Below are 18518 nucleotides of genomic sequence, written 5' to 3'. Positions count from 1 at the left end.
CTATGGAAGAAACAGAAGTGAATCTGAATTTCGGAGCCTTCCTTACTCACTATAAAAATGCTTTAACTGACTTAATGGCTTGCCGTTTAAAAACAAATGAACAAATCACAAAAGGTTGTTCCCTAAACAAGACTCAGCCAGGAATGTTAAAGCTGAAAGTTGCAGCACCCCTGCCCTAGCATACCGTGCCTTACCCTTTTCAGAAGGGCGTGAGGTAAGTAGGGAGTGTCACCCTTAGCTTTGCTGTTCCCATATGTGTGAAGTTGTTTATTTTTAGATTTCAGCTCTTAATTTAAGATGTTCACTACCCTTCTGCAATCTGTTTGACGTTGGACTGCAAATAGGCAGTTGATATTATTTAATTTGATTTTTTTTGTTAAATAAAGTTAATGGGGAAATGTCCATTTATATAGTATTCCTAGTGAATTCCTGTACATAATGAATTTGATCTGTACATTCTGCTCTTTTTATTTAGTGTTAGATGTATAAAGTTACGGTTATTTCTGTCATTAAATAAACTGAGCTTTGCTCTTTCAAGAAACTTTTCTTTTTCAGTGGGGAATGAAGTATTGCAGAATTATTTATTCCTCTCCAATATTTCATCTTCTGTATACCAATAGATGTCTGGTCTGAACACCTCTATTAACACCTACTTTTTAATTTTTGCTTAAGACTCAAAAAATTAACTTGTATGAGGAAAGGAAACCCACAGCCCTCCTAAATGGTTACACAAGAGCACAGTGACCTCTTGGTGGATGAGGCATCTGCTCAGCCCCCTGATACCCAGCTGTAACCATTTTAGTTTCAGATGTTATTTGTCTTGACTTGGGTTTTTGTACAGAAAAATGCCACTCCAAAGAAAGCATCACACAGCATTTCTGTCTTGGCCTCTACTCTGAGATGAACTTTTGAGCAGCGGATGGGGCTCTGAAGTTGTCCTCCAGTGTCAACACTCCTGGCTGAAGGATGAGCTGTGTAGCTGCCTCCTGGTCTGGGAACGAAGGCCACTCTGTCCCTTCCCATTTACTTGTTAGAGCAACTTTAAGGCAAGGTTGATGTTGCAGACAGGCTGATGACCTTTTGTGGTTCATGCCGATTCCTAGGGGAAATTGTGAGGAGCTTTTTGGTGTATTAACTCTTCAGTAAGCCCCTATAGGTAACCAAGCTAAGCAGGAAGCATGTAATTCAATGAAAACAGTGGTGCTGAGTGCTGAAGGAGTAACATGGCCTACCACTGAACAAATGCTATGCCATAGGGATGTGCACCTATAGATGAAAAACAGCAAAGGGATGCACAGATAATTTCCACCTGCCTGCATCTCCACTTCAGCTAGAACCATGTCATTCCTGGCTGTTAAAGGAAGGGGCCATGAATTTCTACAGCATTGGAACTGTGTATACATTTAATATATTAACATTCAGGAGCCAGCCTTACAGCTGCTGCTGCCAACGTGGTGGGAACCCAGCACCTCTCCAGCAGTTCTTCACAGAGACCTGTTCTCATGCAGAAGAGTTGAAGCTATGGAAGGCGAGAGGCCCCAGGTGATGTTGCCAGGTGCAGGTCTTACATACACTTACAAGTCTAGTGTGACTTGGAAGGGACCTTCCAGGAAGTAAGTTTGTCTCACGCCCCTATGAAGTTTTGTCCTGAGGGCAGTATTTCTCATCTTAATTAAGTGCCCTGCCTTACAGATGGGAACATCGGTATTTACTTACTCAGTACTATTAGAGTAGTAGTCCAAGCTCTTCTTGTTGCAGCCTTAAATTTTACATGTGAACAGCACCACATTGAGCAAGCATCTGAGTAACAAAAATAAAGCACAGGCTAAGATACTCGCTTAGTTTCACAATTACTCTTTATGCTACGCTGCTCTCCGGTGCAATTCTATATAGTAGAGGCTGGTGTACATATGGATGAAGGGCTACCACAGTTACACTTCTTTCACAGGAGCAAAGGTGGAATTTATATTTTTATAAATATAGTAGCTATTTTATAACAAGCTACTTTATATGCAACTACTATGTCTACAAATTATGGAAAGCTGGGGGAGAAAAAAAAGGAGAGGTAATTATGTTTTTGTAATGAATTGCATTACCTTAAATTAATACACTTGTACTGCAAGGAAAACATAAACATAGGCTCAGGACTTCAAGTTTCAGTGGAGCTCTTGCTACAGAACCACAAATGCTTTATTTGTACATCCATCTCATCAGGAAATCCAATCCCAGGAACCAAATTTAAGAACTAAGTCACAAGATCAGCAAAGGTTTTTAAGACCTCACTGTATGCCACTGAATCAAAAAATACATACTCTAATTGCTAGCTCTGAGCATCACTGGCACTCTTACTTGCTCTACCTAGCCTAAAGGGTAGCTGGCACATATGTGTCTATACCACAAAAACTCTGCACTGCAGAGTTTAAAGGCTTGCTGTGGTGAGTAAATCCCTTGCTTGCACTCCCACCACTCCAGGCTTTTAAATGGGAGTCCGTAAACAGAAATTTAACACGCTGTATACAGAGATCTAGTGTAACAGTTCATGTTTCATGCTTTTTAATTCTATGGATAACTATGCATCTATCCTGAGGCAATGGCTCCAAATTATTGAAGACAAGCAGCTTTCCTAAGTAAGCACTACGTAGCTTTCAAGATGCCAATATATCAAAATTAGAGGACAGTAGGAGATCTCTCCTTTAATAAAATCAGAAGAAAGAAGGAAGGTGTTAACAGGATAAAGTAAAAAGCAAATAGTTAATTGTCCAATTTTTACGGTGGTCTAGTGTCTCGTGGCAGAGGAACTAGACAAATTATGGTGATTTTTAGAATGTAACCTTCCCTTCTGCAGCTTAAGGGCAGAATGATTCAGCATTCCTTGATTTTTAATTTGATAATGAATTAAAAAACAAACCAACCTCGTTTTGCAGAACACCTTTTAAGACCACTAACTACACAGATGGAAAGTTGCCTTGAAATTCTGTTGCTTCTTCAGATTTCTTTTCTTATCTTACGGAAGCCTAGAAAGAGTTCTAGTTACACCCGTGGCTTCCAATAGTGCAAAACTTCCATTTGCCTCTGCAGGAAGCAGAAGCCACCATTTTCTCAAAAGCTGACTCTCCAAGCCCCCTCACAACAAAAGCTTTTGCAAAGCCACCCCCAGCACATGGAACTCAGCAGTTGTGTGGGTTCTGGCAAGGAAGTGCCCTACAAACCTGGCAGACACAACCATCAAGCACAACAGGCCTGAAGGCAGCTGTGGCTGCCACTGCCGTGGTGGTCACATTAGGACATGATAGGTAGTTTTGTCAAAGTTGGCTGAATACTGTAGTTAGGTCATCTGCAACATGGGAGTAAACCCATGAAATTAAAATAGTATTCATCAGCTACCTTACAGACAGGCTGGTTGGGTGCTTCTTCCTGCCCATAAAATACAGATTCTGAGAATGTGGACAGTGCACCTCCTATGCTTTTAACAGAATGAGTTAGGTGCACCAGGATTGCCTCAAACACTGCCACTAGTAGTTGACTGCACTGTTGTTTTTTTTTTTTAATTATTATTACATATTTAGCATTAGATGAGTTTGGATCCATTCACAACCCAGCAGGCTCAAAAGCAGCTGAGCTGCAGGGCAGCACAAAGATTACTGGGTAACTACTCATGTCTTCACCTAACATCTCCAATGCTTTGCAAGCTGCTCAGGTGCTAAGTAAAGCTTTACTGCTAAGCAGGCATAAGCCTTCTGAGATAAAACCGCACAGGTTACATGGATAGACATTTCAACCACTGACACGGATACACACCTTGCTATGCTAAGGAGCTAAACTTCTCAGCATATCTTCAGGAAGCACTTAAGATAGCTAAATCAGGTAGTTTACCATGAGTTTTAGGATTCCTGAATATTCTTAGAAAAAGAACAAAAACCCCAACACATGCTACAAGACTACCTTCCTGCAAAGGCCATGAGTGTGGCCTAGAACTTCCAAGTGAAGTTCCAGCTAACATCTGCCTTGACGATACTTTTCAGACCATTTCCTGCAAGCATCAGATATTAAACACCAGATGACACCCTTGTAGCTACAAGATCAAGCTTGTCAGACACTGAGTCCTGAGTGGATTTAGTCTATCCTGATCAATTTTCTTCTGTGAGGCACTGAGAAGGAACGGAACTCGTACAGCAGAGGCAGGATCTCTGCTCACCTTCAGCTGAGATGCAGAAGCTGCTGCAGTCTAGGATTACATTTATTGACCATGGGAGTAAGATAAACTTAACTTTTTCTCTCTCACTTGCATGGAAGGCATTTCCTACAGTGCTGTTCCGCCTAGTACTTTCCTAAAGGATTTTGAATCACCAGGAAATTCTCTTGAAATTATTATCTGCTCCAGCCAAAGACAAGGAAGACATTGTTGGTGGTAGGTTAACTAGGAAAGAGCAGGCCTCAAAGTCATCTTCTTGTTCTTTCTCAACGGTCCGTTTTGCTTTTTCCTAATACAAGTGACCAACACAGTATCAAGTACCTACTAAGGAGCAAGATAAAATAGGTATTCACTGTGAATTACCACTATCTTAAATGGATTTATTTCAACAAACATAACCACATGTGGTGAAAGTAAGTGAAAAGTAAATGCTTCATTTTGCCTTGCCTAGTTCCAGTAATGCCCAAATCTGTTTTGGAAGTCCTGAATGTCAGTTTTGAAAGCATGTTTTGTTTTAAATAAACCAAAGATTTCTGCTATGGAAAAAAAAAATAATGTATACGTTTTTATGTTACGTTTATAACAAGGCTTTTAAAGAAAATAGTTACAGGTATTCAACTGCATCAGACTTCAAAAGAAAAAAGATTACACGTACAATACAAAAATACAAAAAAATATTTTTTAGAACTTACAAACTGAAAAGTCTAAGTGGTCAGAGCTTTCCTAAAATTAAAAAAAAAAAAATATACTTCAAGATGCACTTTCCTTTCTGCACTCACAGGTTCAACTTTAGCATAAAGAAAGGTTTGAGAGGCAGGATAAAAACAATTAACATACTGAATTCAACAACCAGTTCCAGGTTGAGATTAATTTAGTGGTTGACACTATCAGGCGTTTGAGTTTAAAAACAACCTTGCATTTGTGGGGGGGGGGGGGGCAGGCACAGGCAGAGAGGAGTTGCTCTCGATAACTTTTTGTTTAACCAGTTCTGCTATTTTAAAATTCACAGTCTGAATTGGGCTGAAATTTAGGCAGTCCTTACTAGGTTTGAAATCCTACAGCACTGTAGTGGTAGTGTAGTTTTCTGTAGTATGAAAGCTAGGAAATTAAACTGACCTGACTAATGTAATTGTTCAAAGTTATTGCAAAAGGCAGACAGGTAGGAAAAGGTCGAGTTTTATTTCTGAAGTTGATACTCGCTAGGAGCATTAGGACTGCAAATACAGGATTCTTCTTTAACCTGATAGTGTCCACTGAGGTCACAGACATCAAGGCATCTTGTTTTAAATGGCAAGACAGGGAAAGTGCATCTTAGATTTTTCATTCTTAAGCAGTGAGTTACCGATTTTTGGTGTGGCTTTTATTCCTTCTAGGCATAGTAAAGAAAAATATTTCAACAAAATGTGAAGCTTAATGTACATTAGCTTGTCTTTTTGGTGGTAGCTTTTGTGTACCACAAGGAAATGCTAACAAGCACTACTCAAGGCTAATGATTTAAGAGGAGCACACTGAAAATACTGATTTACCTTTGTAGTGAATATTCTTTACAGACTGTATCTAATATACAGACAAGGCCCGTTTCCTTAGGATGAAACAGGCCACAGAAGGTTACACATCCTACAAGAAGTTTTAAACAAAATTAGAGCTAAGTTACCAGAGCCACTCAGAGCAATACAATTTCTAGTTTGCAGAGACTTAACAAAAGGTGACTGCAGGGGAAAAAAAAAAAAATCCAGGTTCTTATTATTTCCTGCATAAGTTTATATTCAAATTAATAGTCCAGTAACACTTCTAGCACAAGACAATGCTCACTCTCTTTAGCAGTATTCCTAGGAGTCAACTGTTTCTCCTGTTATGAAGAGGGAGCCAGAAGTGAGAATGCAAGAGCACTCAATGTTAACCTGATTAAAGAGACAGTAACCTTTTTCATCCACCTTAATTAATCACTGACCAAAAAAAAAAAAATCTTAAAAAGGTACCACTCCAATTCCTTTATTATCTTAACCTTTTGAAACTAATCACATGGAACTACAAAATTAGCAAATGCCTTGAAATCTGTATACAAAACATAAATTACCTCTAATTTCAAACTCAGTTATTACTGTACCACTCAAAATCTTAAAAAAGTGGCTCCAAAGATAGTCTTATACCATTCTTAAAAAAGGAAACTGTTCCTTTAACATTACACCCTCCCCTCCCCCCAAACACCCAACTTTCAATCCACATCATTTAGTTATTTTCTTGGTCATGGACATTTCCAAGATGAGATTTTATATTTCGTTCCCATAGCTTCTGGTTGTCAGAAAAACCATGCTTTCCTTTATTGAAGGAATTTGGTCCTGCTGAGGTTGGTGTATCCCTGTGAAAAGTAAAACAAGATCAGTTGAGAAAGTCAGTTCAACTATAGTAGTTTGGGCAACATGACATTGAAAACACCAACTTCAAGACCAAGCTACCACCAGAAACTATGACACATTTCTTTCTTTCCATTAGATCAGGAGTCCTCACTATTAGCAACTGCAAGTTGGCCACAGAACGGATCTCTCTGTAGCACATCAAGACAGAGCGATGAGATGGGGCAGCAGAGGAGGTGGGAGTGGCAGCAACTGCTGCCAGCTGTGAAGAATTTGTGGCAAGAGCTATGAAATTGAGGATCCAAATTTGCTACTGGAGAAAAAACACCACTGAAGAGTAGTGAGCCTCCAGGGAACTGCCTTTAAAAGCAGCCTATCATGATAAACATCTTAAAAATACATATGCTCAAAATTCATCCCTAACTTAAGTGAAGCCTCCTCTGAAAAAGTCCTTATTTATTTTAGGATTGGCTCTAGACTGTCTCAATTTTGTGGCAAGCAGAAGAATTATATATATATTGTTTTAGAAGTAAACAAGCTAGTCTGTCTCTCTGAAAGAGAAGATTCTCATCTTCCCCTTGCACGGGAGTTTAAAAATCTGAGCAGACTACTCTACTTGAGGGCAATTTATGAAATGGAGAACTAGAAAGATGGAAAGTTTAGCAGCAAGCAGGAACCTATTACCTTTCCAAAAAGAAAGCTAGCTTCTATTTAATATAGAATCAATTTCTTCCTCAGAACAAAGGCAAGTAAGATTCAAAATGCAAGTGTAAATGTACTACTTTTAACGTAGAGCTGAAACATTAGAAAATATCTACATTAAAATTTTCCTGTTTCTGGAGAAAAACTCTTTGAACTTATTCTATATTCCTACATTTCTAAACCATCTGCAAAATCTCACCTGTGCTCGAGAAGGTATTCTCACACACTCACCCTTCTCCAACCCATAGTTAAAAGCTGACGTACCTTCCAATGTTCTTCATGCGCATCTTGGCTTCTGGAGGCATTTCTTCCGGTTCACTCTACAGAGAGAAAGGAGGTTAGAGCATGGCTGGCCGCTGTCTTTTGAACATTTCAAATGTCTGACAAGATATATTATGGACAACAGCCCTACAGGAAAGCAAAGTGACTTACAACAAAACAGAGGTTCTACAAGGTTACAGAAAGAAATACAAATTCCTTTGTTCACCTCTGTGTAAGACTGAGCAGTAACATGACAATAAAATATTCAACAAACCAGAAGCAGCACAACTTTTCTTCCCTTTATCAAGTACAGAGAAAGCAACAATTAGTTCAAATTATGTTGTGCATCTCATTTTCAGGGAAAGTTATCAACACTTTAATGATTTCTTGAACCAGCACAAGTGCTACAAAGTTGTAAATTCTTAAACAGGAACACAAGAGATGTTTCTAAGGTGAAAATCCCTGACATTTATGCAGAGAACCTTAAATGACCCACTCTGCCTAACTCTCACCCACACCAATGGAACTTCAAGTTGTGTTGATCACTAGCTTATTACTCACATCTTCATCTTCATTGAAAGCTGCTGCTACAGAAAGGGTTTTTGGAGCAAGGGTTGGAACAGGCTCTTTAGGCTTCTGAAAAAGACCAAATGTACAAGTAAGTCTACTAACTCAAAAAAAGCTACTCTTGGTATTTTAAATATTTTGGTAAAATGAAGTTACGTATCTTCACTGAAACAGGCAATAAGGGGAAAAAGTGGTGTTGTTCGAATCAAGCTGATAAAGGTTTCTCTTTAATGAAAAAGGAAAACAGCTGCTCATTTGTGTGAGAGACACTCTGAGAAGTGAGTCAAGCCCTCCCATATTGCAATTCCCCACAAGCAAGTCTTAACTTTCCATCACACTGCAGGGGTATACAGCCACTGGTGCATGACATGAACAATTAAATCAGAACCTGAATAAGTTCTGGTATTCAAAATTCTACTATGTCACTGCTTCCATTCCAAAACTTTTGGAGTTTTCTTATCCATCAATGCCAGAAAGATGAGTATGTTTATTTTCTTGTCTTTTAACAACATAACAGCTTTCTGGCTTAAAACTTTTTAACCAGCATCAGTGTGCATCACACGGTCTGATTAATATAAGGCTCCTTTAAAAAGTAGTATTTTTATTTAAAATAAATACCTTTCCTCTATTTAAAGTGTAAGAAGCTATCAAACTCACTACTGTTACATGTAATACAGCACACACATTGGAATTAACTTCGAGACCATTAAGAAAGCGCTGAGTCATCAGAACAGTTTGCTTGTACAGCACTACCAATTATCTAAATCAACCATAATCAATGCTTCCTCCATTTTGACTGTATTGGTGATTATTTCATTCATAGTTTCAAAGCTGATACTGCAAGCAGAGTTCTTCTGTGACAGTCTACGGCTATTCCTCACCAACAGTGAGTAACATATAAATATTGTGCCATTTTTTAAAGCTCCACAGGAACGGGTAACATATTAAGGGAGTAAAGATGACTAAAAAGAAACAGGGTAAGTTTCAGCACTGTCCAATCTGGTGCACTGCCAGTGACCCACTAAATTCGGTGAGACAGAAACCCTGAGCCAAGTTTATTGCCACCGGAAGTATCCTTCTACGTGAGAAATCGGACCTTGCTAGTGGCTCAGAGAAGGCAGCTTTGTCAATTTTTCCAAAGTCTGAGCTGATCGGGTTGCATTTATACCCTCGAATGCTGCCAGACCCCATCTCCCTCCCATCACAAAACAACAGAGCACTCTTTTCATCTTCTGCAGATCTATGAAATGCTGGCATTGCAGGTGCAAGGCTTTCACGATTACAGTTTGAATTTAATCCAGACAAGGATTTATAATGTATCCACCACAGTGGCACATGGGAAGTGTAAATGAACTGTATTTAATAGAGAGGTGGCATCTGGATTGTCCTTGCCCATGCTAGTAGAGGACTACTTTAGCAGTAAAGAGAAGCATCAGATTCACATCTGAACACGCACAAGGATACCTTGTACTGGACAATAAAAGGGGATCAGAGTTCTCAGGAACCTGTGTAATGATGTCTCACTTCTTGCATATAGCATAAATGAATCATATCGACCTTGCAAAGAACAGGCAAAGTCATTGAAAAATAAATGGTAGTTTCCCATGCTAAAATAAGATCTTTGGAGTGGAAGATGACCTATTAAGCCATCTAGGTGAGTACTTGCTTTCTTGTAGCTTTAAGCATCCTGTGCAATGAAGCTCCCAGCACTCATTTCAAAGTAGCCTGAACAGTTAAGAAGTCTGCTCATTTCCCTCAGGAAATTATTCCACACTTACCAAATCTCATGATGAAATTATTCTGTATGGTCAAAGATCTACAGTTCATTTCAATCAAGCCTTATGCTTCCTGAGACAATCGACCTAGTATTAATCACCTTGAAGTACTTACACATGCATGACAAGCTGGCCCTGCAATGCTTTCTTAAACTTTATCCAAGTTACACACATTTAATTCAGGGCTTTCCTTCCGCACAGAAGTCTCCCCCAAGTACTTCCCCTTTGCCTCGCTTTCCTTAAAATAAAAAGCCCTCAGACAACTTACATTTGCTCCTAGTTTGATGGATATTGCAGATGCCTTCTTTGCTGTCTGACTGCCTATGGAAAATCCAAACTTGGACATTTTGGCAGGAGCAGGCTTTGTGGTGAAGTCTTCAGCTTCTTCATTAGCTGCCCGTTTCTCTGCGCTGCGACTCGAACTTTCTCCTCCATTACTGGAAGAAACAGTCTTAGTTTTCACAGGTTTTTCTGCCTCTTCTTCAGGTCCTGGTGAAGTCGAAACAACTTACCAAGATGAGCTATTTTTACTGAGCAGATTGATGGGAGCAGCAACCTCAAAAAGCATTATACTTTGGGCGCAATAGGTAAGGTGTTTTTAGTGACAGCAGTTTTCACCAACGTACATTTAGTGGACAGCAAAACACAAAGAGGAGAAGAAACTGCAAGAACTCCACTACTTGTAAAGAACTTCTTGTGTACAAGCCAGGAAAACAATCTTGAAGCACCATCTTTTTATTTAGTATGGAAGTCAAAGTTCATGTAGTAAATTAAATGTAGATCACTACATCTTTTTAGGGTTTAAGTTGCCATAGATAAGCTTTCATAATTGGAATCCCAATTCCAAATCTAGAGTAGATAATCTAAGTTAAAATTAATTCTACTAAATTTCTACAAAAACATGTCCATGCCAGTCTCTAGGCTTGTCTGGCACAAATCTAAAATCATGGAAGTGACTACAGTGAGGCCAGCTGTCTCAATCATGTCTCAAGTCACCACCTGTCCACATCTCATGTGTAATAAATCTGCCAAGCTCTGCTTGAGGAAGGAATCAGCACTAGAAAAACATTATATATAGATTTCATCTTTTCTGGTTTTGTGTAAAGTCATGGAAAACATAGCAGCTGAACAATGATCCAGAGAGATAAAATACTCAAATCATGTTTTCATTCCTATACACTCAGCTTCTTCAGCTAAATCAAGAGCCAAAGGCATCCTTGGAAAACTCATACTGAACATAGCAAATGCTTCAGCAAAAATACGTTTCTCTGCTGCTGCAATAAGCAAATCACTGCAGTAGCACAAAAAAACAACCAACAACCCATACATTGAGGAATGGACAGGAAAGTGCTCATACTATCAACCTAACATAAACTGGAGCTAGCATCAGTTCCTCATTATATCAAGTGGGGAACAGGACCCTCCATACAGCAAATTCAGACCATCCGGGAAGAAAGCTCTTCACAACGCTCTCTAATAGCAAAATTATTAAGTAAGATAGAGCAATGGGAGAGAAGCTAGTCTGAACTGGGAATCAACAAGATTGTAGCTCTGAGAAAAAAAAAGGAAGCAAACAACATCAGGAGAAAGAAAACCTAGGGACACCATCTACATATATTTCTCTGCTATTTCCCAAATCATAAGCAGAAGAATATACCCTTTCTACCCCACTCTTCTAGCTATCAAGATAATAAGTGATTGGAACAAAAATGGATTTATTATTTACCTTTGGAAACATGGTAGATCACAAAAAATATTAATAACTTCAATCAATTTCACTCTATTAAATGGTACTAGTCTGCACCACTAGAAATTTGACCCAGAAAGTCTAGATATAAAAGTGACAAACAAAGGAGGAAAGAGAAACAGGCAAAATTTACACAAGTGACCTTGGGCATTGGTTGCAGTCTTAGCACAGTTTTCCAAACAGCAGTCTGCAAGGCTATGAAAAGCTCTTTACAGCTAGCCCAGAAAACCACATTAAACAAAATATACAAATACAAGTCCAATCTAGGTACACAAGAGACTGCTAAGGTGATTTGAGGGTAGGCAGAAGATTCACTGGCCTTAAAACTGTTGGAACAATAGGCCTAAAAGTCTGCTTTTTCATAAGATACAAAATCCACAGCAGCCCAAATCTCAGGACACATTGGGTCAGCCCAAGTTCCTAAGCTAATGCTAGCTTGAAGTTAGTTACACTACAGCTTGCTTCTTTGACTGCAAATTCTACACTATTGCTAAGCACAAGATGAAGTTTAACACAACCTGGAATTGGCTGTATCAATCCCCAGATCTGTTTTCTCACCAAAATATTAAACAGCTTCTCTCTCAAAATTAACTCCTATAACCACTACATGATGAATGTTACTTCTGCTAGGCTCCATGTAGGATGAACTGTAGACTACTGAAAGAAATAGCTTCCTTACAAAAACTCTTACTTGCTGAAGGAGCTATAAAGGGCATAAGACAATTGGGGTAGGTGGGAAGGGAGCTGTTGTGCTGTTCCATTTCTGCAGGAAACAGAAATGCAGATTTGTATTATCCATTAAACAGGTCTCTCCTACCTCACATGCCAATGCATATATATTTTTTAAGACATTAAGGCTTTTTTATTATATCCTAGAGATCTCAAGAAGGTCATCTCTCACCTACAAAAAGCACCAGTACTACTTCAAAAACTAATCTCACCAGTGCTTTTTTTCATGGATCACAGTAATAAAAAGCTGTCCTACTTCACAGATTACTTTTTCATGAGTATCAACAACCTATGTAAGTGGACAACTTCCATTGTCCAGGTGGTTTAAGTGACAAGACTGACAGTGCTCACGGCACAGCATTTCAGGATCTCTTGCCCTTGTGACCATTGGTGGTGGTAACAACACACACAGTCACAACTAAGTTAACTTTAAGATAAACGCCACTGAACTTGGCAAAAGCTACAGACTAAATTGCTTTCACAAATCATCAGGGAATTACTATCTTTCCATAGGGCCAATGTACCACAACTCTTTAAGATCATGTTCCAGCACACTGAACAGTACACAAGATGGTACGGATAACTGATCTACTGATGCTGTCCACTTACTATATTACTAATATTGAAAAAAATCAAAACCACAAAAACCCAAACCCAACAGTATCAAAGCCAAGGAACTACGTAAAATCAGGTAATACTGTTCTAATACTGTTCATATTTTAGTGATCATCAAAAATAACATTCACTGTTGGGGCTACCTTAATTGGTTTACAAGCTTGATTTAATCTTTCAACAGATAAAAAAAAATGCTCTCTGCTTACAGATATACTTAAACAACAAAAAAACAGGAAAAGGAAGCTTTAGCTTTGCAAAGACACTGTCTTCTCACTTTTAAGTCAGGGGAAGAAAGCAGAAAAGAAACAGATTATTAAAAATTTCAGGAGAACTGATAATAAGTAGAACCCAAGGTGATAGTGATATCCAAGTCACAAAATAAATAATATAAAACCAAACAGAAAACTTACAGATGGCTGCCAAGCAAAAAAACCAGGATGCTTAAAACATAAGTAATATTCACTTAAGAATATTACCCATTGTATCCATTCTTCAAATGGTACAACTGTTAAAAGCTAATCTTTAAGGCGTTCTCCTTCATCCTTGCCAGCAGCAACAGTCAAATTTCTCTCAATACACGGCAGAACTATCCCGTGTGATTTTGAGAAAAAGAAAAATAATTCATTTATGTGCACAAGGAGAAGCTGTTATATTTTTGAAAAGGCTCCTGTAAGGCTGAAGCTAATCCTCAGGCGTGAGGACAGCGGGCCCAGGACTCGGCCTCTCTTCCAGCGCAGCCCCCTCAGGCCCGGGCCGCCCCCTCTCCCCGCAGGGCCGGGCACCGCACGGCCCGGCCCTGGCCTGCCCCGGCCGGGGGTGGTACCCCTGGCCCCCCAACACCCCTGAGGGACCGGCCCGGACCCTCTGCCCACCCCACAGCTACGCGGCGAGAGGCACTACATGTTCACCTCCTCCGGGCTGCGGCCGCTTCGCCTTCTCCCCCTCAGCTCTGCCGTCCGCCATTTTCCCCCGCCTCCGCCTCCCGCGCCGCGCATGCGCGCTGCCCCGCCGCGGCTCTTCCACCCCTCGGCCCTCCCCCGACCATAGAGAAAGCGCGGGCGGAGACCAGAGCGGCCAGGCCGGCCTCGCCTTCAACAGCGCAGCCGGAAGCTTTTCTCTCCGAGCCGTATAGGCGGGCGAGTGACGTTTCGAGTGACGATACTGTAACGCGCTTCCGGCGGGTAGGCCCTTGGCGCGAAAGGCGGATGATAGGGCGCTGCGCACGCGGCAGTGCTGCGCACCTGGAAACTGCTTCCTTGACGTCACCCCTCTGGTCCCCCTAGATGTCACACGCAGAACCCCTCCGTCACGGGTGTGCAGAACTGCATCCGTGCACAGCGCTGGCGGCTGCCATGCTTGCTAGCATGCCCTCCCCACCACTCAGTTTAAAAATTACCATCCGTTTTTCACCCACGTGACCTCAAGCAAAGAATGACGCCCTTTTTTTCCTCCCTAAAGTGCAAACCAGTTCAATGATCAGAAGGGGCTGCTTTTAGGGAGAAACAGCAAGTAACAGGAGACACACTCCAGTAGCGCAGAGCTCCATGTTGCCTCTTCCTCCCCGGAGGAAAAAGAGGGGCTGTCCAAGTGAGGTGGCCACACACTTGCACAGCCGGTCCTTACACCCGAGGGCTCAACAGGGACCTGTAAGGTAGCTCTCAGCAGCTCCCAAAGCACTACCCCAGGGTGAAGCTTTGCATACTACACAACCACATGCAGCCAAAAGGAAGCAGGTCTTTCTCCAAGCCAGGGGGTTCTCAACACCCAGAGGCCCCCACGCTTCACAGGTGGTGACATGCAGTAGTGGGGTAGTGAGTGCATCCTCTGCCTTCCAACCCTTCATCGCAACAACATGTGTCAAAGAGGCAAGACAGGGAGTGGATCACCACCAGCCCCTGGTATATTTCACAGAATTATGGAATGACCAGGTCATCTAGTCCAACACCCTTGCAATAAGCAGGGACATCTGCAACTAGATCAGGTTGCTCAGAGCCCCGTCCAACCTGACTTGGAATGTTTCCGGGGATAGGCCATCTACCAACCTGTGATAGCATTTCACTCTTTGAAGTCTACTCTTCAAAACTATAGTCCCCGCTCCTAGTTTTCAGATTTTCAGGACAAAACGCACCATCTGCCATCCCTGACTTTAAGCATCAGGGTAGTCAACCAGACTAAATTAAAAAAAAAAAAAAAAAAAAAAGATTTAAGCACCTGTAAAGAAATGCATCCTCGTCCTACAGACAGCAGAAAGAATTGTATTTAACATCACACCCATTGTAGCTCTGCAGCCTGAACACAGATCAGAGAGATCAATTAATACATTTTAATCTGTGAGAAATATTAAAACTCTCCACCTAAGTAAGTATTTATTAATAGGACTGTTTATAATCTGAAATGTTCCAGCACTTTGGGAAATCTACATTACATGGACTGAAAACAGGCACCCAGGGATACAAGCCTTACACGAAAGTACATAAGGTATGTTTTTGGCAGTGTCAAGAAGCATAGCTTATTCCTTCCAAACAGAGAGTTGATTCATTCCAGACAGAACACCCAGAAACAAACTGTGCAACTCCTGAAACTAATGCTAGGTTTTAAGCATTTGTTTTTATTTCAGCTATCAAAAGTCAATTCATCTACACACCAAAAGAGGATTCAGAAAGTACTGGAGAAAGGTCTCTTCTACTTCATCTTAGCTAACCTTTCAGAGTAAGACTATGGATGGCCTCCACCCATTGCAAACCCAAAGCACTCAGGTGTTCTCTGAAGAACAACCTCTATGTGACAACACCCTTGTCCCAGCATGGTTCAACTGAAAAGACCAATATTCTTTGTACAGTGATTTTTTTAGAACAGAGATCTCATTTCTCTTACATAATTTCAGTAATGTGTGAATAAATTTAAACAGGTGGAATACTAAGGTATTTAAAAAAAAAATCCCTTGCAACGGTCCTTTCAAACTTAACCAACAAAGGCATGTTTATAGAGATAAAGAGCTGAATACATTTCTGGAAGTCTCAAGAAACTGGAGCATTCAAGGGCAGTTTGCCCTTAAAAAAAAAAAAAAAATCATTCTCTTCCCCATCACTCTACTTCTGTGTTAGCTTCTTAGAGTAGTTCTTGGCAAATTGCTTTTGTACTTCTTTGTGTCTCTTTCCAAGTTTAAGTGTGTTGATCAGGTTTAAGGTTTTTTTCAGTTCATGTACAGGTGTCCTTACAAAGCCACAATATTTCCTTTTTGGAACAAATTCCAGAGCCTTCTTCCAGTCGCCAGTATCTTTCAAAGTTAATAAAATATGCATCATTTGATCCAGTGTGAGATTTTTGGCACCACTATTCCAAAGCAAGTACTTCTCCAACGGAAGGGCTGCAGTCTCCAGCCCCAGTCGCTTTGCCCGTGCTAAAGAGACTCCTGTTTTTATGCTCTTGTCAACCATTGACCCAACAATATAGATTTTATCGTGATCGAATGTTTTCATTACTTTGGGAGAATCAGCAGTCAGATAGATAATCTTATCCTTTGGAAAGACTTCTGTGTAGCACTGGTCTGTCACAGTGATAAGCAATTTGCCCCATGCCTCTCTATAATGCTTGACAAATTCCTTGTGATAGAGGCTATCATCTTTGAAGTTACAGAAGTGGATGTGGAACGGATCCACAGATCTTCGATTGCAGCCTTCACTTAATACTATCTGTCTCACTGTATTTGTGACTTCTCGGACAGACATATCCTTTTCATAAGACATGTCAAATACTAGAGGTTGGCCGAAGATCATAGACTGAGCAGCCCTCCAACTGTATGCTCTATCCATACAGCTGGCCCACAAACATATGAATGAATTCCTTTTGGTCTCATCAGTTTTTGAAGCTTGCTCTTGTGTTTGCAGCCTCCTTTCCCTTTTCTCCTCCATCTTTCTTTTGTCATTTTTCTTGTAAAGTTCTTTGAGATGCAAATATTTTAAATACTTCTTTTTGGCTGACTTGGAAGGACATTCCATAAAGGTTTTTAGCTGTTCTTCACTGATATTTTCTGGAACCGATCTGCCAGCTAGTCTCCACATCTCCAAAATCTCACGTGCAGCAGCCAAAGTGGAAAGGTCCTTACGCTCAGAGACCATCTCACTGACTTCTTGCAACCCAGACTTCATTACCTTCTTCCACGCATCTAAATCTATTTTTTCTGAGGGACTGAATGAATTGTCCTGCTTCAGGCAAAGTGATAAACTCAGAGTTCTACTGAGTGGAAACAAATCCTTTTTCATCCCATGTTGTGCAGCAAATGGAAGGACAGAACTTCTTACAATTTTTTGCAGAAGCATATTAGCAGACTGCATACTTAGACATGTGCTGTGTTCAAACACTTAATCTGCAAAACACCAATAAGAAGGGAAAAAACTTGTCAGAAATCATAAAGAAAACGCACACATATTTTCATCCTTAGTAACACTGACAGAAAATAACTTATTCTTGGAGAATACTAGAAATTCCTACTTCAATGATTAACTTTTCTACTGTTTTCTAAATAAAAACAGCGTATGTGGCACTACTGTGAAGACATGTTTAGTTCTGCTGCTTAAAACAGCTATACTTACTGCAATTCAAAATGTGATCAGACTTCCTTTAAGTACTGTCTGAGATCTATTTAAGTTATCTGTATGACAAATAAGAACCTTCACAACCAAAGTAAGCGAAATGCTGCATGGAGACCAAAAATATTTTATACACATCCAGAGGTGCCTACCTAATTTACCTATACTGTGAAAATGGATAAGATACTTCACCTTGTAACATTTTCTGGAACAACTCTGTATCACAGAAGATCACATTTTGCGAAAGCTCTATTTGCAAACTTCAGTACTAAAGTTTTTCCTCTTCTATGCATTTCCACATTGCAGGCTACTGGAACTACTGAAACTACCAATGCTATAGTTTTGCTAAGCCAACACAACTGCCATTGAAGGCACTTCTATGTCCCCTGAGCCCCTGGTTCCTGGCTTCCTCAGCAGTGCAAGCATTCACATGGCCACACCATGAGCCAAATCAGAGAAATGACCTTAGTGACAGCTAACGAGCAAGTGGAAAAAGCAAAAACAAAAAAAAAAGCTAGTTATCATCCCACCCAAATGAGTTTCCATGCCTGATTCACCGGACACCTCCTAGAAAGAAAAGATGAAAGAATAAACAACTAGCATAGGAAAAGACGATCTTTTTTCTTCTTGTTAAATTGCCTGTGAAGTTGATATTAGCACATAAAGCTAAGGACATGAAACCTACAGTCCCAGTAATTTGATACACATCTGTATTTCAATGTAAAAGAACTGCAAAAAGAAAAACACCAAAGACTGTTTAATATTTTCCTTGTCCTATGCAAACCTACTTAAGTAAAATCAGTGAAGTTTCAATGGTTGAGAAAACATGATTTGTCCAAAACACAAAAATCAGCTCCAAATTTTAAAAGCAAAATTCATAAACTCTCTAATAACATACCACCTGAAAATAATGTGATATGCAGAACAAGTTAAATCTAATTTTGGGGTTACATACATATTTATACACCTACCCAGATAAAGAATGAC

The 18518-nt window shown here is 40.2% G+C and overlaps 2 protein-coding genes across 3 annotated transcripts; both read right to left on the bottom strand.

The window, feature by feature from the left end:
- Window positions 1–5556: 5556 nt before the first annotated feature.
- On the bottom strand, window positions 5557–13905 carry PCNP (PEST proteolytic signal containing nuclear protein; the record flags this gene model as incomplete). 2 transcript variants are annotated; one of them, XM_082014457.1, is made up of 5 exons in its annotated part: window positions 5557–6551; window positions 7513–7568; window positions 8071–8145; window positions 10120–10340; window positions 13851–13905. In XM_082014457.1, 5 exons carry the CDS (start codon window positions 13903–13905, stop codon window positions 6422–6424), a joined length of 537 nt encoding a protein of 178 aa, XP_081870583.1. In that variant the 3' UTR covers window positions 5557–6421. The 2 variants fall into 2 exon arrangements, with proteins under 2 accessions (XP_081870583.1, XP_081870584.1); XM_082014458.1 differs by lacking the exon at window positions 13851–13905 and adding an exon at window positions 10364–10419 and having other exon boundaries at window positions 10120–10288.
- An 812-nt stretch (window positions 13906–14717) lies between these two features.
- TRMT10C (tRNA methyltransferase 10C, mitochondrial RNase P subunit) lies at window positions 14718–17276 on the bottom strand (the record flags this gene model as incomplete). Its single annotated transcript, XM_082002472.1, has 1 exon — window positions 14718–17276. The coding sequence occupies one exon, from the start codon at window positions 17274–17276 to the stop codon at window positions 16032–16034; it is 1245 nt and encodes a 414-aa protein (XP_081858598.1). The 3' UTR covers window positions 14718–16031.
- Between the last annotated feature and the right edge of the window lie 1242 nt (window positions 17277–18518).

This window comes from Phaethon aethereus (genome assembly GCF_964289735.1).
Source record: "Phaethon aethereus genome assembly, chromosome: 1".
NCBI classification, from domain to species: domain Eukaryota; kingdom Metazoa; phylum Chordata; class Aves; order Phaethontiformes; family Phaethontidae; genus Phaethon; species Phaethon aethereus.
Note: the sequence above shows the minus strand (reverse complement) of the source record. Positions and strands in the feature narration are given on the sequence as shown.